Here is a 25,025-nt window from a genome sequence, read left to right as displayed (position 1 = left end):
GCCCGTACTAAATCTGATTGTAAGCCAAACCACATGAATTGCCCCCTCGCGGCAAAGCAACGGGCAATGGTGGTACCTGTAATCTCTACGGGGCATTGTTGCGTTTCGTTTATTTTACCAGCGTCATTCCATGAAGCGCTCGGCCCGTTATTGAAGTGGGCCGTTTAGACGTTAAGCTGAAGCGGGGGGTCCCGTGAGGCCTTTGACACAAGTTCAAACGGCACAAACGTCGTGGGTTGGAATTCGCCCGGGTGGCGCAGTCGTCTTCAGAACGATTTGCTTATGAGATAGGTGGGTTGGATAGGTGCAGCCGTTAGAATTTTGGAAACCCAGTGAGAAGCAGTGATTCAGCACCCGTAAGCCACGTAAATAAATGTTGAGCAGCACCACGGCATTGAGGATGAGATACTGAAAACCCTTCCCGTGTCATTCGCAGCCTTACAGCGTTTCAATCTTCTTTGGTTCTTTCGGTAAAGTCACGTAGAATGATAATAAAATAATAAATTGATAAAATAAAATAACACAGCTTAAAGGCCGTGATCTGAACGTGGCTCTTTCACTCCAGCGCTGTCCTACCAGACAGTCTCGCCCCCTTCACCTGATGAAGGCCGCTTGTGTTGTGGCCGAAACGTCGTGAGAATATTATTGTGTTATTTTATTTTAGCAATTTATTATTTTATTATCATTCTACGTGACTTTACCGAAAGAACCAAAGAAGATGAATCATTGCAGTCACGAAAGCTTTAAATCGAAATTTAGCGTTTCAATCATTAGCATTTCGACGTTCACGCGATCAAATATTGATGAGTGTGTGTTGATGATACTACTGTACACTTCCAAAAATAAATGTCCCTTGATGTCATTTTAACATGTTAATCTCAAAGCCGTTTGAAAAGCTATAACACGTGCATTACTGCACACAACATGCATCATATTACTGCGATAGGTTTGTTTTAATCTGCTCAGTTTGGCAAAGTAGGCCAAAAACACCCTCGAGAGGGCCTCACCCTTTGGTGGAGGCCATTCTGGCAGCAGTGGCATGAGCACATAATTAACCTTGAACCTAGAAAGGTTTTATGTTATAGTCTTATTATGGGTATTTCTTTTTTTACATTTAGGGAATGTACGAGGAAGACACTGGCACACCAATTTGGCATCTCCTTAAAAAGCAGTAGTATAACGGGAATGTTATTGCCCCTTTACCTGATACAGAACACTCCCAGCTTGATAATTCCCCGCACACATGAATTCCACACAGCCTAGCCTAGTGGCAAATGCGAAACTGTCTCGCCAATCACGTTGCACATATACCGTATTACACAATTACACAATGCCCATGAATTATAGTTGGGGAAAACAAACAGCATTTTTATTTATCTATCCTAACTTGTACTATTATTCGCTGATGTCCTATCAAGCCGTTTCATGTTATGTTGGGTTGTGTGTTGCTCGGCACGAATGTCCGACTTTTCACTCAAGTCCCAGATCGTGCAGAACAACATCCGAAACATCCCAGCAAACACACCTAAGAGCTGTCGCAATACTTTACTTCGTATGGGACAATCTATAATTGTGGCTGCATGTTTGTGATCTTGATGGCCAAGAACTCCGCTTCGGACTTAACAGACACATCAACGATGGCTTTTCGGGTTAGATAGGGTGAAAATAAATGTGTCTCTAACCCACCACCACCCGACACAGCCAATTTGTAAGGTTTGTCACGTAAACAAATACGTGCCAGGTTACTACTTCAGAGCACAGGCGTGTTGGAGAGTAAGCCCATAACATTTTACAATTCGAGAACGATGTTTCTCGCTGGTGATTACAACCAGCTTCATCGGGTGATTTGACACATTTATATATATGCGCGATCTAATCCAAAATGATATTATAATTTACGTGAATCATGTTGGTCGCGAAAGCCTACGTGTTAAACAGGCACATCGACGATGGCTTTGGAACAACGGTACGAGAGTGAAAGAGGGAGGTGATCATGAGCCTTTTTAGAAGCGAGCCATGAATGCTGCAAGCACGCACGCACGCACGCGTGCAGCATTGATGGCGTGACGGCCGCTCAAGTGGACAGCTTGCGCCACCACTTGCCATGATGATGTGTCTCTGGCTGCCTTGGTTTGGTGACGTCGCTGTTTACCGGCCTCATTCGGAGCACGTCACAAGCACGCAGCACAACCGCGTGTAAATGTGACAAATTTGGCCCGATATCAATAGCCTTAACGGCCTTGTTATTATTGTGAGTGTGCATGTTGCACTTTGTGTCACGGTCGTTTCATAGCAATTGTGGGCTTTTCCTGCTCACTAATTTTCTCAATTGGGGTGCACAGATTTGCCTATCGTTAGTCACTAATTATACATAATGGTGGTCATAGTTGGGTAATCATGTATTGTTTAATGTGCGCTGCGTTTAATGAAAGTGCAATGATTGCTTCGCTCCGAGCCTTGCTACTCACTCTATTGTGATTAAATGTATGTTTTGCCACTGTCAACACTTTCCAGTACGCTAATCAGGCTCTAAGGTTATTTCTTTAAGGGCCTATGCTTTCACTTATTATAAATTTAAGGGGAAAATATAAATGTGGTAAAGTCACAGTTCGAAAGTGATTCTGCCAAAAAGCCCTCTACACTATTTTTTTTAAAACCAGCTTGACAGGGAACTGTCACAAGTAAGCATATGAACGGGATGTGTATGTATACGTATACATGCGTAGCTCTGCGTCAAGCCACTGCTGAATGGTAGCCTCATGGGGGATATTTGACCATACAGCACCACGCTTGTCAGTGTGAGTTTGTGGATTTGCTGCACGGCCCTCAGCTGCTAACTGCATGTGCACCGAACGTGCAGTAAACAAGATCGAGGATTTCCTTGCCAAAGACAAAGATTACATTTGATTTGCAACACCTCAACAAAGGCCTTGGAGCCCACAATGACAGGAGTGAGAGACAGACACTGTGGGTAGACAGACAGGGAGACAGACGTACATACATACGTACAGTAACACAGATGGACAAATGCAGTGAGAGATGGACTTATTTATAGACAGACCGAACAGCCAATAAGTTAGACAAATGGACATTTTGATGAATTGACAGAAAACGGATGCCGTGACAGAAGAGACTATTGGAGTGACAGCAAGAGACATGGATGGATGGATGGACAGACGGATGGGCGAACGGACTGACGGAATGACAGGAAGATGGACTGACGAACAGACGGATGATCGGAGCAACGCGCGCAGAGGTGAGCACCTATTAAACCGAAGATCGCGGCGCTCCTCCCTGCGTGCCTCCCCGCAGCTGTATCTCCGAGTCTGTGCCTGGGGGCTCCCGCCGCCCCCCTCGCTCCTCTCCTGAGCCGATGGGTTCCCCTCGACGTGATCCCTGGGCAGGGCCGAACCCTCCCCAGCTGCGGATGGCTGGCCGACGCGTAACGGACGCTCGCTGCCCGGGAACACGGAGGGCCTGCTTGCAGAAGGGCGCAGCGACGAGAAACATAGACTGCTTGCAAACAGACGAGCGGGACAAGCGAATGCACGTGCGCACAAATGAATCATTTGGCGGGACCCCGGGGTCCCGCAAAAATCAGGTCAATAATTATTATTTGTTCAGTCCGCCCACTACGTGACCCCGCAAGGACACCGATCAACACGACGGGCGCCACCCCACCGGCCAAACGCGAGCCCCGGGGGGGCGTCCGCCGCAGTCGCGCGCGGCGACGACGGCCCTCCGGTCAGCCGTCGATCCTCAGCTTCTCTGCCAAGGCGAGCCCCGCCGCCCCCCCACGCGGTGAATTTAACGTGTTTATGTAATTTTTCAACTTTTTACTAAACTTAGTGCCCTGAGTAGCTCTCGACGAGGCCAATCGATTGACCACTAGTTTTGTTGTCGGTAAGACAAGACTCGTGTCGCTACGCGGTTTTTCCCACCCCGGGGCAGTGATGGGACCCCGGGGTCCCTCCAATTGCTTCAAATGCACACACATACAGCGAGTCATGCCCACCTATGCCTACTCGGCTGAGCCAGGCTACAGTGTCATGTGCAGTGCTTCGTGCTCTCAGTCCTCCGTCCAATTTTCTCAGAGAACGATCCTCCTCCACATTATACAACTAACAAACTAAACTATTTTGTTTTTTATTTCACCAGGTAAGGCCCACTGAGACATATAGTTCTTATTTCAGAAGCGGCCTGGCCACAAATGATAACGAAAGCTGAGTTAAAATATATTGCGACCAAATACTTTAAACGCACGTTGATTCTAAATGTGGAGGGGAAAAATCGGTAGGACCAGGAGAAGATTCCGAGCGGCCACTGGTAGAGTCGGGGATCGAATCGACGACCTCCTGCATACCAGGCGAGATATTTAACATCTAGCCACCGTGGCGCCCCTCATATGTGCCGCACTCTACTCCTGTCCACGTAGCCTCGGCTCTCACGGATGCCCCTTCGGGCCTCATTGGCCATCCAGTGAACTTTTCCTTGCTAAGTTGTTCCAGTAAGAGCTCATGCATGACTCCATCTACCCATGTCCTCCCTCGTGCCCCAGTGTCTCTGTATCTCCGTGTCCCCGGTGTCCTCCTGCGTCCGTGCCATGTCCATGCATGGCAAGGCTGTAGGCTGAACCCTGGTGGTCGAGTGGTGGTGGAGGGCATGTCCACTGTGAACCCAAATATCGTATTCCCCCTCGAACATAAAACAGAGGCAAATGTTATCGTCAAGATGTACAATACAGGTAGTCCCCGACTTACGGTATTTCGATCTTACGATGGCGATAGCGATATGAGAAAATTGTAAGATATTTTTAATTTCGCGCGGCAGGCAAACGCAGCAGCGTACGAGGTACGATACTGAACTTATCATCGCCATCCTCCTCTTCCGACAACTAAGTTAATGTAGCCATCAACAACTTAACATCGTTCAAGTATGCAGACGACGGACATAATCTTGGTGAGTACAGTAGAATAGTAGAATATGATACGTTACGATACGTTCAATCCATGTGTATGATACGAAGCTTTAGCGATTTCATTTTAGGGTTACCACAATACAATACATACGTTCAATGCATGTTAAACGTTTTTTTTATATATATAGCAGATAGGATTGTTTCTTGAAAAAACTTTCTATGAAATTGCAGTTCATATAGGTAGGCTAAGAATTTACCTTGTTTTTTACTTTAAATTGTACTGTGCAATACAGTATTGTAATTCATAAATACATACAGTATATATTTTATACAGTACGGTACTGTAAATTGCTCTGTTTTGCTAAATTATCACCATTCTTTAAGACTCCTGGGTTAGGCTAGGCCATCTTCGACTTACGATATGTTCGACTTACGATGGGGTCGTCGTAACGAATCTCCATCGTAAATCGGGGACTACCTGTACTTTATCTGATCAGTCCAGTTGCTGGAAAGATGATGCACAGAAGCAATATCTGCTTTAGTTACCTGTTGTGCTGGCTTCCAAAAGGATGTTCTTTGCAAGTGGTAACATTTCCACGCTGTTGTAAACTGTTTGAATTTACTACAGCTTAGTCTTACACCAAGGCCCGTTGAGAGGCTTCGTCACAGTATGCGCAGTGGTGAGACTTTTGAGTCACGTTTAGGGGAGACAATGTTTTATTTCATCTATTGGCCATAACAAATGGAGCCAATTGGTGTATTGTTAATACCGGTCTTCACACAGTGAGTGTGCATACCATAGAATGATTTCCAACATTTTATATATATAACTGGGTAAGAGCCTATTGACACTTCAAATCGTATTTTCAGGGGAGAGTTTGGTTACAAAAGCGATTGAAAAAAAAACAGCGACAGCAAAAAGTGCAAGAGTTGCAAAAAATTGCAAATGCCAAAAATAAATCAACATCAGTTAAATTGTTTACAGTGGTTAAAGTATGAGTAAGATACAAACTAGGTGATGCAGAGTGTAATGATGAAGAGAAGTGAAATATGTTTTGCCCAAAACGTTGTTACTTCTTTCTTAATTACACTCTTTTTTGTGGGGGAGGGAGGCAGTTTAGCTCGCGAAAAAACGAAAATTCGCTTTCATTTTAGAGTATTTGCTTTCTCTTCAATTTGAACCACATTATAGTTTACCGCTGCAAACAAATCTCACAAGCCTCCTGCAGACACGTAAACACGCAGGCATTCCTGTGCGGATGTTACAGTCGGTCACTGCATGGAATGGCACGTGCTTACAATAATCTCTTAAAGGATGTCCACTTTGGAAAATGACAGCGAGCCAACTACAAAGCCATTGAAGCCACATGCGTCGCAAATGGGTTGCACGTGTGCATAAGTTCGGTAGCGTTTAATGTAATGGTGTTCATTAAACCTGATTGGGACAAACCCAAGCATAACAAATCTGTACAAGAACGTAGCTTTGAGTAGGACTGCCGTCATTAATACAAAAACATTTTTTTGTTAACAAAATAATTACGATGCTATTATGACGAGCGGTATTGAGTATTTCACTTGCACAAGGCAAATGTGTACGAACATTGCGGTGTTTCACACCGACACTATTTGCGATGGTGGTGGAGGACATACTTGAACAAAGGCTGTTTCAATTTCTCTGAGCCCTCTTTAAAATGGTTTCTTGACACCGAGTCATCTGGTCACCCATTAAAACGTCCCCAGCACTAAGTAAATACTTTACATGCATATATCACTTTAACATTTACGTTGGGTGGCTGGGTGGCTCAGGGGTCAGAGCAGTGAACCAGCACCTTTCAGATATTGGGTTCAAATCTGGGCAGACACCCTTAATTCAACTGGGTTCTTAGGTGTATTAAGTTAATGGTCGCTGTTGGAAAAAAAAAAACTGTCGTTAAATTACGTCTTCCACTCAACTTGGTTACATTCCAGCTGTGATATTTAAATACCAGTGAGACAACCATACACCAAACACATCTCTCTATAAGTGAGTGTAGGATAGTGCATGTATATGAAACGTAAGATCGATTCAAAGGGTTTCAGCAGAAGCTCTCTGAAGTCTGCTTCTGTGGGCCATTTTTGAACACGTGTTGACACGGGTGAAAATGGAAACGCTGTGCCATGACATAATGGTATCAATGGAATAAAGTTTGGGGAAAAGCTAAATAAAAAAATACTTCAGCAACCTGGCTGTCGACTGCAGAGTAATGTGGTCTACAGGATGCTAACAATGCTGACATCCCCCGTCTCTATCTCATCCATCCCCATGTATTTCGGATACGCCGTGTAAATCTAAGATGTTTGGGAAAATAGAACTGTTGCTGCTCTCTAGTTGCCTGGGTGAAAATTAGTGAACTAAGTTTTGCCCAATCGTCGCCAGCTGGATCATCAATGTAATAAATTAAACTAAACATCCGAATGCAGGACCCTTGTGAAAAGAGCCTTGAGACTCTGGGAAATATTTTTTTTGCATGAGTTAAAATATTTTATTTAAATAAAATTTCAATATAAAATATGTGTTTTAATATCATGTACTGTATTGTTAAAGTTTCGTTCAGAGAAACAAACAAAAAAATAAGTCAAGACCAAATATTGTACATCATAACAATCACAATATAACTTTATAGAATTTTATCCTAATCGGAATACATGTTTCATTGGGCCACGTATTAAATCTTGATATTGTTGTGGAATAAATCAATCATTCCTTTCTTAATATAGGACTGGCACTGAGCCGAGTGCAGCTGCTATAACCGTGAGAAATCTGTGTAACTTTCATAGGGCTGCACAGAAAGTAACATTATAAACAAAATTTATAAAAATAGATGAGTCAAACATTGCTGTTGGACTAAATTCTGGTGGAAAGGAAACTGAAAATATTAAATATAAACAAGACAAAAATGACAAGTTTTGTGACTTTTTATTTTCCTGTGTCTGAGTGATGTCTGAACATCCTACATTGAACTGTGTACTTTATTACAGATATAGCAATGAGTAGAATCTCTCTTCCAGAAATAATATGAGGTGAAATATACTTGGCTGCAAATCTCTACAGTGATCCTACATTTTATTTAAATTGATCAGTGTACATGAAGTTGTATATCTTTTAGAACAGACACTGTTTAGTCTTCCCCAATGCTTCTCACACTTGCGCATGTCTGTTCCTTACTAGGAGACTTCCTGTGCACGCTTAGGCTGTATATTTGTACAACTATAGTCAATTTCAATGTGTACGCAACACACGTGTATTATGTATACATGTCTTTGACTGCAAATTTTGCATGGCCTTGAAACATGATGGTGCATCCTTGAATTATGTTGTATTTTTTGGCACCTACCTATGACTAAATCAGCCTGAATGTGATCTCATCAGATTTTGGAAGCTAAGCTGAGACTAGATGGTGCTTGGATTTGAGACTGCCTGCGTAAACCAGATTACATAGGCTTGGGGAATGAGGTTTAGCTATTCATTATTTCATCTTTCCGTGGCACTTTTGAGTGTTACCAGCTCCCGTCTATGTGCAGGAGGTCTTTTTTGGGGTTTTCCGAACTCCTCCCAGAAGACAAACATTTATTAGTGGAACTGGTCAAATCTACCAATGACAAGGACCCTCCTGAAAAAAAAGGCATGAGACTCAGTGAGGCTGTCCTCGGTAAAGGCAAGGGCATTATCATTATTACATGTGACTCTGTAAATATTCTGACCTTTATTTCTATCCCGTAACTTAATTTAACCACATGTATTAACAACATGCTGTTTATGTAATTTGTACAAGGCAACTTCACAGCACTTGTAAATTATTGCATGAAGTGGACTGTAATTATAACATGTGTCATCAAGTATCAGTTAGGAGTCGAAATGTATTTTTTGGGCAATTTTTCAACTGTCACACCACAGAACTAGTTATTGCGTTATCTGCACTCTTCTTAAGTAACGGAAGCTTATTTAAGTATAGTTCCAATGAATACCGCGGTGGAAGAAAATATCATCCATTTCATCCATCGCTTATGGGATTGAATCCCGTGGATGTCAGAGGTCAGGTGTGGCCCTTGCGAAAACAACTGTGGCATTCTAAAGCGAGATACGGTAGCATCAACGGCAATGGCTGCCATGACCTCTTGACCTCGACCTGGTCCTATTCAGGCAACTATCACTGGCAGAGTTTAAATGAAAGCGAGTATTTGGTTTACCACGTTCGGTTCATTCAGCACGTACACAAAGGGTATCGTTTAACGCATGCAAGGGCAAGGGCCCGCTTGGCTTTGTCCTACACCACTGGACTCACGGATCAAGGTGGATTCGGCACCCTTCAGCACCGCCGCCGTCAGCGTCACACTCGAGTGGAACTGGCGGCGGCGGCGGCGGCGGCTCGGCAGCTCTGCTGTCACCGGCTTCGCCAAAACCCACGCGGGGTTTGGCGCCAACTTTCACCGTGCAGGCATTCACGCGCAGCCCACCCGCGGCCCGTTTGCGGAAGCTCCCTGCCTGTAGGATGCGAGCCTCCTCCCCCCCCCCCCTCCCTCCGTACCCCCCCTGTAGCCCCCCCCCTCCACCGCAGGATGCGATGTGGAGCGCCGCCAAGCCGCTCGAGGCGCAGCCAGGAGACATTCATCACGCGGGTCCCTGGGCCGTGCAAGGGGATGAGAACCACCTGCAGCGGGGGGAGCGCGTTGCGAGCGGCGCCAGGTGCCGCGGAGCCGAGAGCGCGCGCGCTCTAAGAACTCACGACGGGCTGTGCGGGATGAAGCGCGCGGGGTGTAAACGGTTGGCTTCGACGGCGATTCGATGAATTGTCGAGACTCGGGGGGTTGCGAGCAAATGCGAGGATTGATATTTGTCGTGCGTTAAGACCCCGTCGCGGACGGTGCACGTGGGTCGAACATTTTTTGTCGCACTTGCACAATTCGTTGCATGGTTCATGAGCTGAAGAACCGATATTTATGGAATCGACTGACGCATCATTAAATCTCCAACAAATGCAGTGCTTTTCCTGTTTAGTTTGTTGTCCTTGCCCCGCGACGAGCACGGTTGGCTACGTACGGTGCAAAAGAAGTTCAACATACATACACTTAAATCTTGACTTAAAGCTTTCGTGACTGCAGGAATTCATATTCTTTAGGTCTTTCGGTAAAGCCACGTAGATAGAAAATCGAATAAAATAATAACAATATCACGACGTTCCGATCGCAACACACGCAATCGTCATCAGGTGAGAGCCGCTGAGGTAGGAACAAATGACGATTGCTTGTGTTGCGATCGAAACGTCGTCATATTTGTATTATTTTTATTATTTTATTACATTTTTTCTATCTACGTGGCTTCACCGAAAGACCCAAAGAATATGAATATACATACACTTTCATAGTCAATTCAACGTCAAGTCAACGTTAAGGAAATTCAAGACATCTCCCTCCTCAAACAAACATTTGGTGGTGGTCACCGGTATTGATTCCCCATAAAGCAATATCAAACAAAAACAACAACAATCCACGTGCCTATGGCAAGGGCCACGATTTAATCGTTTGCGTTAAAACCCTGCGCCACACAGACCTGTAACATCGAACCACAGGCATGTGGTTGACGTGTACCATCACTTCGAAAATGTGAATAGAGACATTCTTGAGAAAGAAAAACACACCAACCCTGCACCACAGCCCCTCTACCCCGAATCTTTCTTCACCTGCCACGAAATGCCGTGAATGCGTTCCCACACGGAGCTCATACGCGGATTGTTAAGCACTGTCTGGTCCAGAGCCCTGTCATTATGCATTAACCCAACATGTCACTTAAAATTCGATAAATGCGTGGAACAAAAGAGACCAAAATTGGAGCCAGCGGTAATGTATAAACACCCAGCAAGAGTACCAATTCGCCCGTACGACGGACGACCTTATTCCCGGCCACATACACGGTGGCTGGAGGGCATCTATAGGATAGCTTTTGTTCTAACGCGAAAACAAAATTGCGTCAAAGCAACTGAAGAAGTCCAAAGAAAATCAACCCTGGGGCAGAGAATCCAATTTAGCCGTGCCAGTGATGGTGTCTTGAATACGTGTCTTCAAAATATAATTGGGCACGCTTGATATGATGTCCTGTACGCAGGAGTTAAACAATCAAAACATAAATTGTACAATGTACAATCTCACACTCTCTACACCAGTGTTTTCAATGCATTGTCCCAATTCAAGGGCCAAGGTTTGATCCAAGAATATATCCTTTGTTCTGTCACATGAACACCGTTTCTTGTTTTTGTGCCTCAATCATACGGCCTTATTTCCTCCATCGGCTTAAATGTAAAGCAAGAGAAAACATTTGCACGTAACTTACATTCACCGAAAATAATTAATTGTCACACATGCTGGTCTATAAATGTATCGTGAGCATAATGATGGACTTACATACCTCGTGCGCATGGAATCATGATGTATAAAAAAAATCATATTTTGTTTGGATTGGATTACGATTTGGTTAATTTTATTTTGTGTGGATCATGTCTTTGTTGGTGGACTTAGTCGTTGGATTGTTTGAAATTGCATTTGTGATCCTACCCCCCGCACCTCCAATTAGCACGGTTGGCTATGTACGGTGCAAAAGAAGTTCAAAATACATACATTTAACAATGATTTTTAAAAACATAGTTGAGAAATTCCATATCTTCGTTTGGAGTGAGCAGTAAAAACCCCCGACGTCTGTTTCGGCAAAAGCAATTCGTCAAAAGCCAGTACAGCTTTAAATAGTTAAGCCACTCTCAATAATTTGAATCCTAAACTTAATCATTACATTATGTATACTACAGTATACCAAATGAAACCTCTCCAAGACATATCACCAGTGTGGAAGAGTTACCCTTTACAAGGGACTCTCCAGAATGTCCTCTTGTGGAGGTCATTCCAGCAGTAGTGATGTGAGCAAGCAATTTCGGGGCTGTGCCTTAACCTTTACATTTTACCATGTTAATGAAGATTTAGTTTTTTACGTGCATTAATAAAATCACATTTCGATTGAAAGCTTTCGTGACTGCAGGGATTCATATTCTTGGTTCTTTCGGTAAAGTCACATAGAAGGGAAATAATAAAAAATACAAAAAATTCTCACGACGTTTCGGCCACAACGCAAGCAGCCGTCCTCAGGTGAAGAACAGAGCTGTCGGAAAGACAGCTCTGTTCAGCAGTCGAAACGTCGTGAGAATTTTATTTTATTATGTTTTATTTTTATTATTTTATTATTTCCCTTCTACGTGGCTTTACCGAAAGAACCAACAATATAAATAAAATCACAAATTATTTAAATATTGACCATTGCGTGCCCATTGGACCAGTTGAGCTCACGGATTTGCGTAAGAATTTTCCGTGAGAACATTTCCCATCGCGGACACATCCTGGCAATGCCTCGGCTAATTAACTAACTAGGCTGCGTGCGACCTGATGATTGTTCCTGTGGTATAATCGGTCAGGGATATGCAGGCAGGCACGCATGCGTGGGCATGGGCAGACGAGTCTCCGCCGAGACATTTAGCGTAACATTGCAAAGGCGGACTTGGCGATGACTCTGCAGGGTGTGCAATAGCTCTCGGACGATTTTGTGAAAAGCTTCCCGCCGTTATTAATGGAGTCTTTGTGTGTTTTTTGTGTCTCAAGAATTGCATTGTCAATCTTTGCATATAGCAGCGCACGCTTGAGTTAACACAACCCGTTCGGGGTTGTTTTCTTTCCGTTCCCGTTTGTTTTACAAACACACTTTAGGTACAACCATGTTGTTGGGCATTCGTTCATCCACTGCTGGATGAAAGTCTCTCAATGCCACGTGAGTCACGGGGATTGTCTGACCATACTTCCTCATGTTGGTGAAGGGGAGGGCCAGATGCATCTTGTGTTTGCTTCTCATACATTTTTGGAAATATATATAGGTATGCCGAAGTATTGTATTTTGATAACCACTCAAATATAAATTAGCAAACATTTCAGTCCAATGCCCCTCTGAAAAAGAGGCTTGAGGCTCAGTGAAGTACTTTTGGCAAATAAATGGCATTATTATTATTATCTATTAACCTTGTCATAAATGAGTCATTACCACTCACTTCCATGTAACCGCCATGCATACATCTGAATAAACAGTTTTCTGTAATGAGCTACATAATGATCTTTGATTAAGGAATTACTTTCCTTATTCCCTGCACAATTTGAGAAAAGCCCCATCGAAAACATAGTAATAGACAGGCAGGCAGGTAGGGTAAAAGACGAGGAGAGGGTATAAATGGCAATTCCCTTATCCACGAATAAATGTGTTGTCAAGACCTATACGTGTCGGAAATTGTGAACTTTTATTTTATGAATATATTTTTTGTCTCCATGATCAGTACCAGTTAAAGAATAACTGTCAACTTAACCATGCTGGTCAGCTAAGATGTATTTAATTTCTTTATTTACCGCTGAAAACTAGAATCTTATTAAGTGCTTTACATTCCCTGAAACTGGATTATGTCATTAACATGTCTTGACCGATCTTAAGCACGTGTTCACGCTGACATGAATTGTAATTCTTGGTTAGGATAACAGATACGAAATTTAAAAAAGTTAACGGTTATATTAATGACAATAGCCGTTCGCATTTATTGTGGAAAGGCCGTCTGAAAAAAATATTATAAATATATTTCAGTGCGCATTCCAGTTCTACTTGAAGAATGACTTAATGTCATTATTACCAGTTCTGAAAACACTTACATTGAATAACGCACTACGGTTTCCTAGAAAGGAGAAATGTGATCGCTCACATTATTTCACCTATCAACATCCTGCCAAATGACTTCCTTCATAAATTGTAGATAAGTAATCCAACACCGCACACCCAGAGAAAGAAAGAACACGCGCACCACTGCACTTCTGCGAACACTTGTTTTCCATCTCACGGTGCAACACATAAACCTCCACTCAGGGCCGATGAAAGTCATATGGAGGGGGGGGGGGGGAGAATGTGGATTGCCAAGGAGCCTCGTATATATTCGCATGGGTGACTGGATTCGCACAAGCAAATGGGTTTTCGTGCCCAGAGACGAGTTCAACGCACCTCTGCTTTCTGTCGCGAGGTCCAGAACGAAGTCTCGCTGGGAATAGTCTCAGACTTCAATAGAATTATTGTGGTCAGGGCCCACCAGTGGTGATAAGTGCCGCCCCATTGCCCGTGTGAGTGGGGAGCTACAATTAACGTTTTAGGACTTCGACCTGCATTCATTTTATTGGAATTAGGAGACCACGCGTGGCCAAGGGAAAATAATTGAAAACGTTTCCAGTAAAAATCGAGTTCGGGTTTAATCTTCTGGCCATAGCCTTGAAAGTGCCATCCTAACACGTGGAACTTTCTGCGTGGGTGGTTTAACAGCAAGCGATGGGACATGAATTGAAGAGGATGAAATTGTGCTGTTTTCCAGGGAGATGTCAATCAAAGTGTCCCAATCATTATTAACATCAATAAGTCTGCAATATCTTCTCAGTCAGAGACGCTGGAGCCGTGTGCAATACGAAATTGAATAATTTACGAGGAATTTTTTTCCGAATTCAGCCAACTTGGACCATGCCGCAGGCACACAATGCGCCCACTCGCTTCCAGTGACTTCAGGGGGTCTCTGACGTGCACTTAGGAGCTCACGGCGTGGATTCCCTGGTGAGTGAACCTACAGTGACAACGAGCGACAAGGGTGGGGCGCTGCTCATCTCCCGGTGGTGCGGTGCTCATGCCGCTACGCGAAAGAAGTTCAACGCACGTACGTACAGGTCGTGGCCCTGAGCGAGCGGTGAAAATTCCACATGGCCCTTTCTACTTTGTGGGCGCCAGTCTTATCCATAAGATGACCACCATTGTCTGTCTACAAAGTTGTGCAATTTTGACGACCTTCAGGGGGATAATTAGGTGAGTTTACTGTTGATGATTGCGAGATGGATGCACTACATGAGTGCCATCTGAGTGATCTCATTCTAATGACAACATTTGTTTCATGATCAGTGTCAGACCACGAGACGAAGAATCCATTCGTATCTCTCCCAGAGCAAGCATGGTCCTTCATGTTAGACAACGGCCCCCAGGAGCAGACTTCACAGGACTAGTATTGAGATTCCTTCAAGTGACCTCTGATCTCGCAACACTTTCCCGCACGAGTGCGGAAACAAATGAGTCCGGAACCACATTTAATTTGACTTTTTTTGTTTGTTTGTGCAGTCATTGGGCGACTGTGCTGAAACCGTCAACTCACACGACATTTGAGAACCTGTTCATAATCACGGGTGGATGCCTGTAAATGAGTTTCACAAATCCATACCAGTCTCACCCAATATTCGTACCTAGGATGACAATACTCGGACAAGAGGCGTTAATAAACCTGCTGAGCCACCCGCTAACATCCACAATGAGGGGGGAGTGGGGGAGGGGGCATGCGTTGTGGCCAGGGCCATTACAATTGACTTGGTTGTCATCATTGCCGCTTCAGACGGGCGGCGTGCCGAGGGCGTGTCGACATCTCGAGGCAAACTTTAGCTCCGCTCCCAGGAAGGTTTTAAAAGCAAGCTCTGAACGGCTCGCTCACTCAACGGTGAACAGCATGCGTGGCGTGACTGGGGTTATTTTTTCAGTGGGGCACAGGTAATTAAACATGAGCCGCATACGAGGACACGTTGCAAGTGCACAAGGCAGCCTAAACTTGCACTGACTTCAACAAGACGTGTGCAGTATTGAACGCTGCACCGGGAATTAAGATTTTTCGCTCATCAATTACATTTTACAAACAAATCTATATAAAATGTCTACATATTGGTATTTTTAGACCACCAAAATGGTATAAGTGGCTATAATTTGTATTTTACCAGGTAAGGCCCACTGAGCTATACAGCTCTTTGTCAGAAGCGACCTGGCCACACGTGGAAATATATAGCAGCCAAATACTCTTAAACGCGTGATCTTGATTTTGAATGTGGAGGGAAAAACCGGAGGACCCGGAAGAAACAATCCGCGTGACCACGGGGAGGACATTGATAATGGTTGTCCTAAAACACGGCTCAACAAAGGTCCTGGAACCTTCATTAATGCAGGAACCTGGGGCAGCCATCTCATTCCGCACTCAATGGCAACTCTAAAGTGAGTCGGCGATCGAACCGGCAACCATGAGATTGCAAGGCTAGTGTCCCTAACCAGTACCCCACAACAGCATCGCCCATGGCCATGGAAATTTAGTAAAATAGGCGTGAGGAGCCACACTCTGAATCCTGTCTTGTGCCCAAAATTGGCTTTTGTTCGGCACGGCCATATTCATCACACAAATGTGACCACGCAATTCATTACGCTGAATGTGAAATCAAAATTACGGGAATTGTATACGCAATGTACTCGAGGTGAATGTGCACATAGGATATGTTTTCTCGTTATAGAACCTCTCACTTGATGAGACATCGTGGTTTGAAAGTTAATCATCCCTAACCCACGATGTCTAGAGGAGTCTGGGAACGCAACCTGGATTTCCACCTCGATACCATCAAGCATCTCTATTTGTGCCGTGAATATATTGTTCGTCAGTATACAACAACGTGATTTACATTTTTATAGCCCCCCCCCCACCCCCACCGCGGCGTTGGCAGGTTATTTAGCATGCAGGCAACACAAAGCGGGTGAGTGCCACAAATCCAGCCGTGTTTAGACGGCACACAAAAAAGCGCACAAAAGAGACGCGGGAGTGAGCGTGCGTCGGCAGTGCAGCAGTGATCCCGTGCGCACAACAGGGCAAATCATTAAAACTCGCTGCAAGCGGACAGCATTGGGTACGTGCACCGTATAATGAAAGGCCTCCAATTAATTCACTCATCGGTGAGAAGGTGAACGCTCGTGCCTCGACGAGAGGGAGGGCCGCAGAGGGCCCCCTCTGCGGGCTATTTAGGCCTACTCTTCCACACTGGCCGGGTGACTCAGAAGAGGTGGGAGTACCAACAACTTTACCTCACTGCACGTGACCTGCCGATCGACTAACTGCGATGAACCCAACTGCACCGCTGGGCAGACAAGAGGTGTGGGAGATTTGAGAACTTGGCCATTATTTAAACTGCCGTGCTGGAAGATCAAACGAACCACCTCTAGATTGCAAGTCCAGTTCGCGAACCATCGCGCCATTTCTCAGCATCCCTAAATCATTTCAAAAAACTAAACTATTTTTGTTCTTTACCAGGTAAGGCCCACTGAGCTATATAGCTCTTTTTCAGAAGCGACCTGGCCACGAATGATAGCTCAATTAAGTGGCTTAACACATGTAAATGTATAGCAGCTAAAAACTCAAAACGGTCACCTATTCCTCATCGCATTTCCTAAATAAGACTCATCCGTCCTGGGGTTTTTTTTTCCCAAAACATGAAATCTCAGGAAGGCCTTGGCTTGCAGCGGGGGTGATTCACCCTGTTTGGCCTCTCTGGGGGTAGTGGGGAGGGAGCAGCTTCAAGCATGAGCTCCCTGGAGCATGAAAGCCAAGACCGCGTCTTGGCACACATTGTAAATAAACACATGATTCATGCAGGAAGCGAGTGGGAAGGACCTCCTTCAGCTTTGCGGGGGGGGGGGGGGGGGGGGATGTGGAAGGGAAAACATCACTCTTACCCGACGTCACGGCGAAACGACGTCACGTGCATACACGTGACGCCGTGATGGAGAAGCCCACTCACTGCCAACCTGGACGTGAATTCGTACCGGCTCACCTCCGGTGTTGTTTTCAGGTTGCTACCGCGTGTTGTTCGGCACGACGTCCGACGTTTCGTTCCACGTGCCGGGAGAAGATGGGGCGGGGCGGCTGCTGGAGAAGCTTAGCGGCGCGTGGAATGAGATGCTTAGAAAAATAATATGATCCAAATGAAATTAAATGTAAACTAGAGAAATTGATAACAGCGTTTAAGTGCTACGTGACGTTTTATGCTTGCAACATCTCCAACGGCCTTCACCCAAAATCTCTTTATCTTGCCAAGTCAAAGGTCCACATACGACAACGTAAACAAACAATATTTAAGAAAATAAATACGTAAAAAAGTGGCAGTCAAGTCAAACATTTGACATTGTTTACCAAAAGAAATCTGTTTATTATCAAAATTGACTCCTTGAAGATCAAATGTTATCCTTATCAAAGTAGCACACGCATTAAATGTGGTATTACGAGTATAGTCAAAGGCTCTGGGCAAACACAGCATTCCAAACTCCTCCAGTTCCTCCACGTGAGCAGAGGGTGTGTGGTTATTCAATGTCCTGCTAACTTTAAATCCTATAATTGCTGTGGAACATTGTATGGCGACATAGCGCGACCATTCTGACTAGATTTCAAGCCTCCCTCTAGCTGATGAGACTCAGAAATTCAAAACCTGCCCAGAGTTCGCTTGCTTAAACAAATGCTGCTAAATAATATTTGGTCTGGTAATCCATCAGGCCGTGGAGCCCCCTCTAGCCAGCCAAATAGAAGCTGCTCAGGCATATGGAGGTGGGCATGTGAGCTACAAGGCCCAGCCAATTCAACATGTATATCATGGAGACAACAAAAGCAGTTCTGCTTATGAATGCTTTTTTCTCTGATCTGGCCGAGTGACACGACGATTATAGGCAATCAGGAGATTGTGTAAGTTTAAATGCCCAGTGGAGCCGTTGATTCAGTCTGCCACTCCTACAGGGTAGACAAAATGTGTACATCTTTACGGGAAACACTCATGACTGGAACTTGCCAAACAGCCCAATGCAAGACTCTCCGATTTCGTCAGGAAACTAGGCTAGCACAGAGAATCCCCGTGCATGCGAGTGGATAGTATTTGGAGCTCTACACCGACGGGATTGCTAAACCGCTTGCCGTACTGCCATCATGGTCCAAGACCTCTGACAGACACTTGAAGCCCGAAGATGAATGCGGAACAAATGGATCACAGCATCGACAAACGTCTTGAGGCATCCGCTGTAAACCACGACAGTGTGGCGACAATTAGCCCATTGACCACACACACGCGCGCGCGCAATGGGATAATATTCAAGTTCCCTGGAAGACCAGTGCACCTGCAAGCTGGGACTTGCAACCTGCCCCCCCCACCCCCCTGCATAAAGCAATTATAACTCAGAAGCCACGTGGGAGCCATCTGCTTGGAACGTGTGCATAGATGGATTATTGGAATGAACCTGCAAGTGTGTACCGCAACGCCCATCACACATTGCTAATGCGGCATGACTTCATCCGATTCGCATGTCAGATCGCTCAGTTAATGCGGCCTATTATTATCCTCAATGGGCATCAAGCAGACTGAAACAGGGAAATCACGTGTATAGTATCTCCCGCGTATGTTTTCATCACGACGATGAGCCATGATTGGTCCACTGCTGGATGAAGGCCTCCCCAAAGCTGCTGCCATCTCTCGCAATCCTAGCAATGTCTTCACCCACCGAGCACTCTGCACACGAGCTTTAAATTGACTCGCACACTCGCCACAATTTTGAGAAGTGTAACGCGACTTTTTGTTCTTCTTCCGTACACAAGGTGAAGAAGGTCGTCGCGGCCAGCGCTTTTGACGATGCCACCACCGATTTGTCAGCGCCGCTTTAACGTGTCCAGCTGAAGAGTCGACATCTGATTTCCAAATCGGTCGCCGACCTCTGGGTGTCTCTCCAATGCCTGTCTCAATAACCTCCCCATTATTTATATTTCTATAACATGAGATCAAACACTTACCATTACCAGTGTTTATTATTATTTCAATAAATCAATTACCTTAATTTGCAAGTCGGTGAGAATACATTCAGCCAGAAGCCTCGAGTAAAACACCAATAAGAACTAGGCTAACTGCGTATGTACACGGTCAATTTGTAATCCACTGCTGGATGAAGGACAAACTCAGCTGTAATCCAATCTCCCTCGATCTTGCGAATCGATTTCATCCCTCTGTCTCCCTTTCAGTGACCCCTTCAAAGCGTGTTCTCTCTCTTAGTTTCTAGTCCATCACGAGGTTAATCCAGGGCTTATCGCCTTTGCTTGTATAGACTTTTACATACATGCACATATGCACTGTACAGGGTATAATAATAATAACGAAAGCAATTTGTCACTCTCTCCAGAGGGAGATTAAACTAATGATGCTGAAAAAGAAAAAAAAAGTTTTTAGCATTTCGGGGAAAAAACCCTAATCCCATCACACGAACAAAAGCCCTCATGAATGTTCCATTAAACAAATCCTGCAACATTTCAAGTGTATCCGATATGGATTGTAAAGCATACGTTTACAAGCCTGCAAGAATGTCTTAGTCATTCCAGGCATATAACAAATTGCCTCGGATATTAATAACCAAAGCCCGTTCGTTGTTGAAGGCATTTCATCTGAAGTGCAGCATTCATTTTTGCAAATTCGTAGGTTTTGTTTGCACTCTGTTTGTAAGGTGATTTTTTTATTTTGTGATATGATTTAAACATTCTAGACATTTTTTTTCCTCAAAAAATCTACTTGTCCACCCGAAAGCAACGGTGAGACGAAAAAAAAATTCCAACCAAAGTTGTACTGCACTCATTATATTGACCCTGAAGGAACAATCACGCTTGGAATTACATTGAGACGCAAGCATCAGCAAACAAATGGCCAATCTGGAAAATCTTTTTTGACTTGTTAGGAAAGTGAGTGGCCTTGGGCAGAACACATTACGAGAAGGGATTGAGGCTGATGGACAAAGTTGGTCACGCAATTAAAGCCGAGGGAAAGGGAAGAATGCGTCCCAGAGGTGCAATAAACCCAAAGCCACAGCGGTGAAATCAATTAATGCACGGGCATGATTTGGATTGTGGCAGCTCAAAACTGTGACAGATGGTGATGATATTGGGCAATCGTGCATCCAAAGGTGCTCGGGACGAGGAAGAACGCATGCATGCACGTTGAACTTACTTTCGCACCGTACGTAGCCAACCATACTGATCGGATGTGCGGGGCGGGGCGGAGGGGGGGGTGGTGTAAAGGACAATCGTCGTCGACAATCGTGGTCACCGCCATCGCACGAGCGTTGGAGGAGAACCTCCCTCTCCGTGATCCCGGCGCGTGAAGCCCAGCCCACCTGTCTGCCTCGAGGGCGGCCCTCTCGAGTTGGCCGGCGAGCAACGAGGCGATGGCCGCGTAGCCGTTGCTCATGCGGTAGACCTCGCGGCCGTGGATGCGCAGGAGGCCGAACTTGTCGGTGATGCTCTTGATCTCCAGCAGGAGGGCGTGGTGTGACGTGTGCTCCGTGCTGGACAGCAGGGACACCATGTGGTTCAGGCACTGGCGCGCCCTGTCCTGCGTGGCGCAGCAGGAACAAGAAATTTTTAAAAAAAGCAAGGTTTAATTGGTCCACATTAACGCTGCCAGCGAGCTTTGTGGCTGCCACTGCGAGTAAACATTTTCTATGCGGGGAGCCGAGGTTTTTTTTTTTTGTCGGACCGCTGAAATATACAGATTTATTTTTAAATGAAAAAAATCATCTTTTAGTTTCCTTCATGTTTTAATTTTCCTAAAATGAGAGAGGGCAATCTCACCAAGAGCAGAGGATTTGGTAGACTCACGCACACCAGGGCGTGGGTTTGCCGTGTGCACTGCTAGTGGTAACCTTGCCTTCTCTTGACTTTGGACATGAATTCTCTGAATAATTGACACTACATCGCTTGATCTATCGTGTCGGTCGCTTGATGTTTCTGCTGTTGGTGACCCTGAGGCCTCATGCTGATGTTGTAGCGAGTTAAAATTCTACTGTAATACACGTGCTCTACGTCAGCGTTAATGTGGACATCATAAATAAATATACAATGATATAGATTGTATGTTTTTATATCAGTGGGGGGTTATGGGTAAAGCTTTGTACTGACAAGGATTCAAATTGAGAAGAAACACATCCCAAAAGCTCGGATTATTTGTAAAGTACACCATCTCCAATTTGTATTCTCAACAGCTGTCAGTCCAGTCACATTCGATGAAACACAAACATCGCTGGTCCCAGAACGATCTGAAATTTTAAAATCACACTAGAATTCAACACAGCGCTCACGTACAATTTCACAGCGACACCTTTCCAGACTCATCCACCTTTCAGCTGCTGGGATGTCATGAGAATATCCTCAGCTGATTCTGAACGTTATTATCACTCTGTCCTCAGTCAACCACAGACACGTACTCAAACATATACTTGCAGCTTGTTCCAGTGCACGCCCGAATGGGCGTGCACTGGAACATCATCAGACAAAACAGCAAAACTTTTTTCAAATTTTCTTGATGTGGTTTTCACACCTGATGATGATTGCTTGTGTTGCAGTCGAAACGTCGTGAGAATTTTATTTTTTATATTTTTATTATTTTATTGTTTCCCTTCTACGTGACTTCACCGAAAGAACCAAGAATATGAGTAACAAAATGTTAAGAAATTTGATTTTAAAGAATATGACAATTATATATAGTTATAGCCTGCGTATTATTGTACACGGGTTAAAAAAAACATCCGTAACTCTTTCAGTAAAGTGAGTAGGAGGAAAGGATGGGGGCCCACAGCCGTATCCTGCATATCCCCGGTGAAATAGATAGTTGCGCCCCTGGGTATTCCGACCACTTCCAAGACGTCTGGCCGGTATGGGAGAGTAGGCCAAAGGCACTCTAGAGGGGCTCTCTAGAGCTCCCTCTAGTGTAGGCTCTTCTGCCAACAGTCGCTGACGCAAAACATTGCCGTCCTGCACCTTCAACTTTTGATGCGTTACCTTTACCTATGCAATTATCCAATACGATACGGCATTTTGACCTGATTTCATAATGATAGAAGATACTCAACCTATACTCTTTGGTTCTTTCGGGAAAGTCACGTAGGTACAAAAATGAAATAAAATAAAACAAAAAAATATTATAATAAAATAAAAAAAAAATTATAATAATTATTTTTTTTCTACCTACGCGACTTTACCGAAAGAACCAAAGAGTATGGATTCCTGCAGTCACGAAAGCTTCAAATCAAGACAATGTACCTACTTTCACACAAGTCATGCTTCTGGGCCACCATTCGCAATCTCTTACGCTGACACTCCATAGTGAAGGCACAGCAAACGAAACGTTTACATTTGCAATTTCCAAGGGATTTCTTGGGTAGTGGGTATAAAGACCCAGGTCATGCCACTTATTTATCATTATACGTATACACTATTTAACCCAGTTACTAATTTGAAGTAATGGACAACACTCCCTCGATGCAAGTGACTTAAACCTGCTGCATCATCTCAATGCGATGTGCGACGATGGAGAATTTCTTTTTTCATAAGGAAAGATAATAATGTACTGTGAACAACGCATGTACGAGTACAGCTGCTTTTGCCCATCCACTGCTGGCCACGTGTTCGAAAAGATAAGAGCCGCATAGCTGAGCGAGGGCTATTCCAGTTTTAAATCAAATGTCGATGCTCATGGATGTGGGTCTCTGCCCCCCCCCCCCACGTTGTCGAGTCGTGGGGATCATTTGACCAAACTTAACCAGGCCGGTAGAAAAAAAAGGGATGCACAGACACAGGAACGAATGTTCTGCTGCGCTGCCCCTGATAGCACCGCAGCCCTGAAGCGACCTGTTTTACACACGGTGGCAAGCCGTGCAAGCCACTCGCCGTGCAGGCTCACACCTGCTTGGCTTTCAAAGTCGAAGAGGATCGGGTGGTGGCAGACATTCGAAAAGGAGTGCGCTGTGGGTACGCAGGAAGGCTTCACTGAGTTTTTTTTTTGTCAGGAGTATCCTGCTATTCAGATGTCGGAGACCAATTCCAGTCTCGGATGGTAAATATAAGCCATACGAAGGCTTGATCCATATCTTCTCTTCGCTCTCGGCTAAGTCGAGAGCTCAAACCTGTGACCCGGGGGTGTAACAAGTGTGAGCCGTACGGACTGCTTAGCCACCGGGGGCCCCATGATGGATTGACGTGAAAAGGTGACTTTACAAACACGAAGGAGAATTTCCAGAAGAAAGTGGAAATTTCCATGTATACCAGATGGCCGTTATGTCCCCCCTCCCACGTCCCCAAATGCAGGCCTCTGTAAATGCTAGCAGACTGCTATTTACAGAGCTATGTATAGTGAATAAATACACTCTGGAATCTTATCAGAACTAAATGTAATTTTATTTAAGATTCTTCGGAGAATACTCAACGGTGCTATGGTCCATCGTCATCCATCTCCCCGTTAATGCCAAGTGGCAGTTTTCCCAAGAGGAGAAAAATTATGTAAAGCATTTACAGAAGAAACCTATTATTGTTTCTGAATGCTAACTTTGTATAAAGTGTTGGGTTTGGCCCACCGTACTGGTGCACAATGGACTATGTCTGTGAAGTCACGGGGTATTCAAGGTCCATTGCACAGCACATGGGACAAAGTGTAAATGCCTCGTAGAACTCAAAACATATTCCAAGGTGAATAAAATAAAATAATCTCTCGCTGGCTTTAACAACGTCATTCTCAACTATTTTTTTGCGATGTCTTCACCAGGGTTATTATGCTTCTTAACCATGTATTGTAAAACTAAAATTAATCATATTAAACAAATTGCCGCAATTTCGCCGCGTTTATTTTTGCGATTATAAACTAAACGGGTATTATCGCATCGGTGGCAGGGCCCCCCAGTAACGTCGGAGGCTTATTTTTGTTTCAGCCTCGTTTGTATGAGCAAGCAATTAATGTAAAAAACAATATTTGTGGAGAAAGAGAATTAAAATAAAATATTCAGTGGGTCTATTGCATTCTTTCAGCGTTTACTTTTCATTGGGATGTTAACAAGTGCATTGCGTATAAGCCTGCTATGCATAGTAACGTTCCCTCGAGCACACCGGAAATTCGTCATTATTGTTGGAATGTATTGAAAAAAGGTGTTAAGTGTTATTTTTAAATGTGTTTAATTTTAGGGTTTGTATTAGCCCATGAAAATAGTTTTTTGGGGTAGTTTGTTAAATTGGGGAAATGCATTGCTAATTATTGTTATTAAAAAGGTTTTAAATAGATTAGGCCATACTGTATTCGTGTTTTATTAAAGCTATAATGTTATTCATTTGTATATAAATGA

General features: G+C 44.4%; 1 protein-coding gene across 5 annotated transcripts in view; it reads right to left on the bottom strand.

Annotated features, from left to right (window-relative positions):
• Nucleotides 1-25,025, bottom strand: part of VEPH1 (ventricular zone expressed PH domain containing 1) — a 176,138-nt gene that overhangs the window by 29,846 nt on the left and 121,267 nt on the right. For all 5 annotated transcript variants that reach the window (XM_032962312.2, XM_032962309.2, XM_032962313.2 and 2 more), the window contains 2 exons: nt 21,033-21,250; nt 3,265-3,477 (listed from right to left, as the gene is read on the bottom strand). In XM_032962312.2, coding sequence (XP_032818203.2) covers nt 3,265-3,477; nt 21,033-21,250 — 431 coding nt within the window. The remainder of the gene's footprint in view (nt 1-3,264; nt 3,478-21,032; nt 21,251-25,025) is intronic.

This window comes from Petromyzon marinus, chromosome 28, assembly GCF_048934315.1.
Source record: "Petromyzon marinus isolate PM22_M1 ecotype Great Lakes invasive population chromosome 28, UKy_Petmar_22M1.pri1.0, whole genome shotgun sequence".
Classification (NCBI taxonomy): Eukaryota; Metazoa; Chordata; class Hyperoartia; order Petromyzontiformes; family Petromyzontidae; genus Petromyzon; species Petromyzon marinus.
Note: the sequence above shows the minus strand (reverse complement) of the source record. Positions and strands in the feature narration are given on the sequence as shown.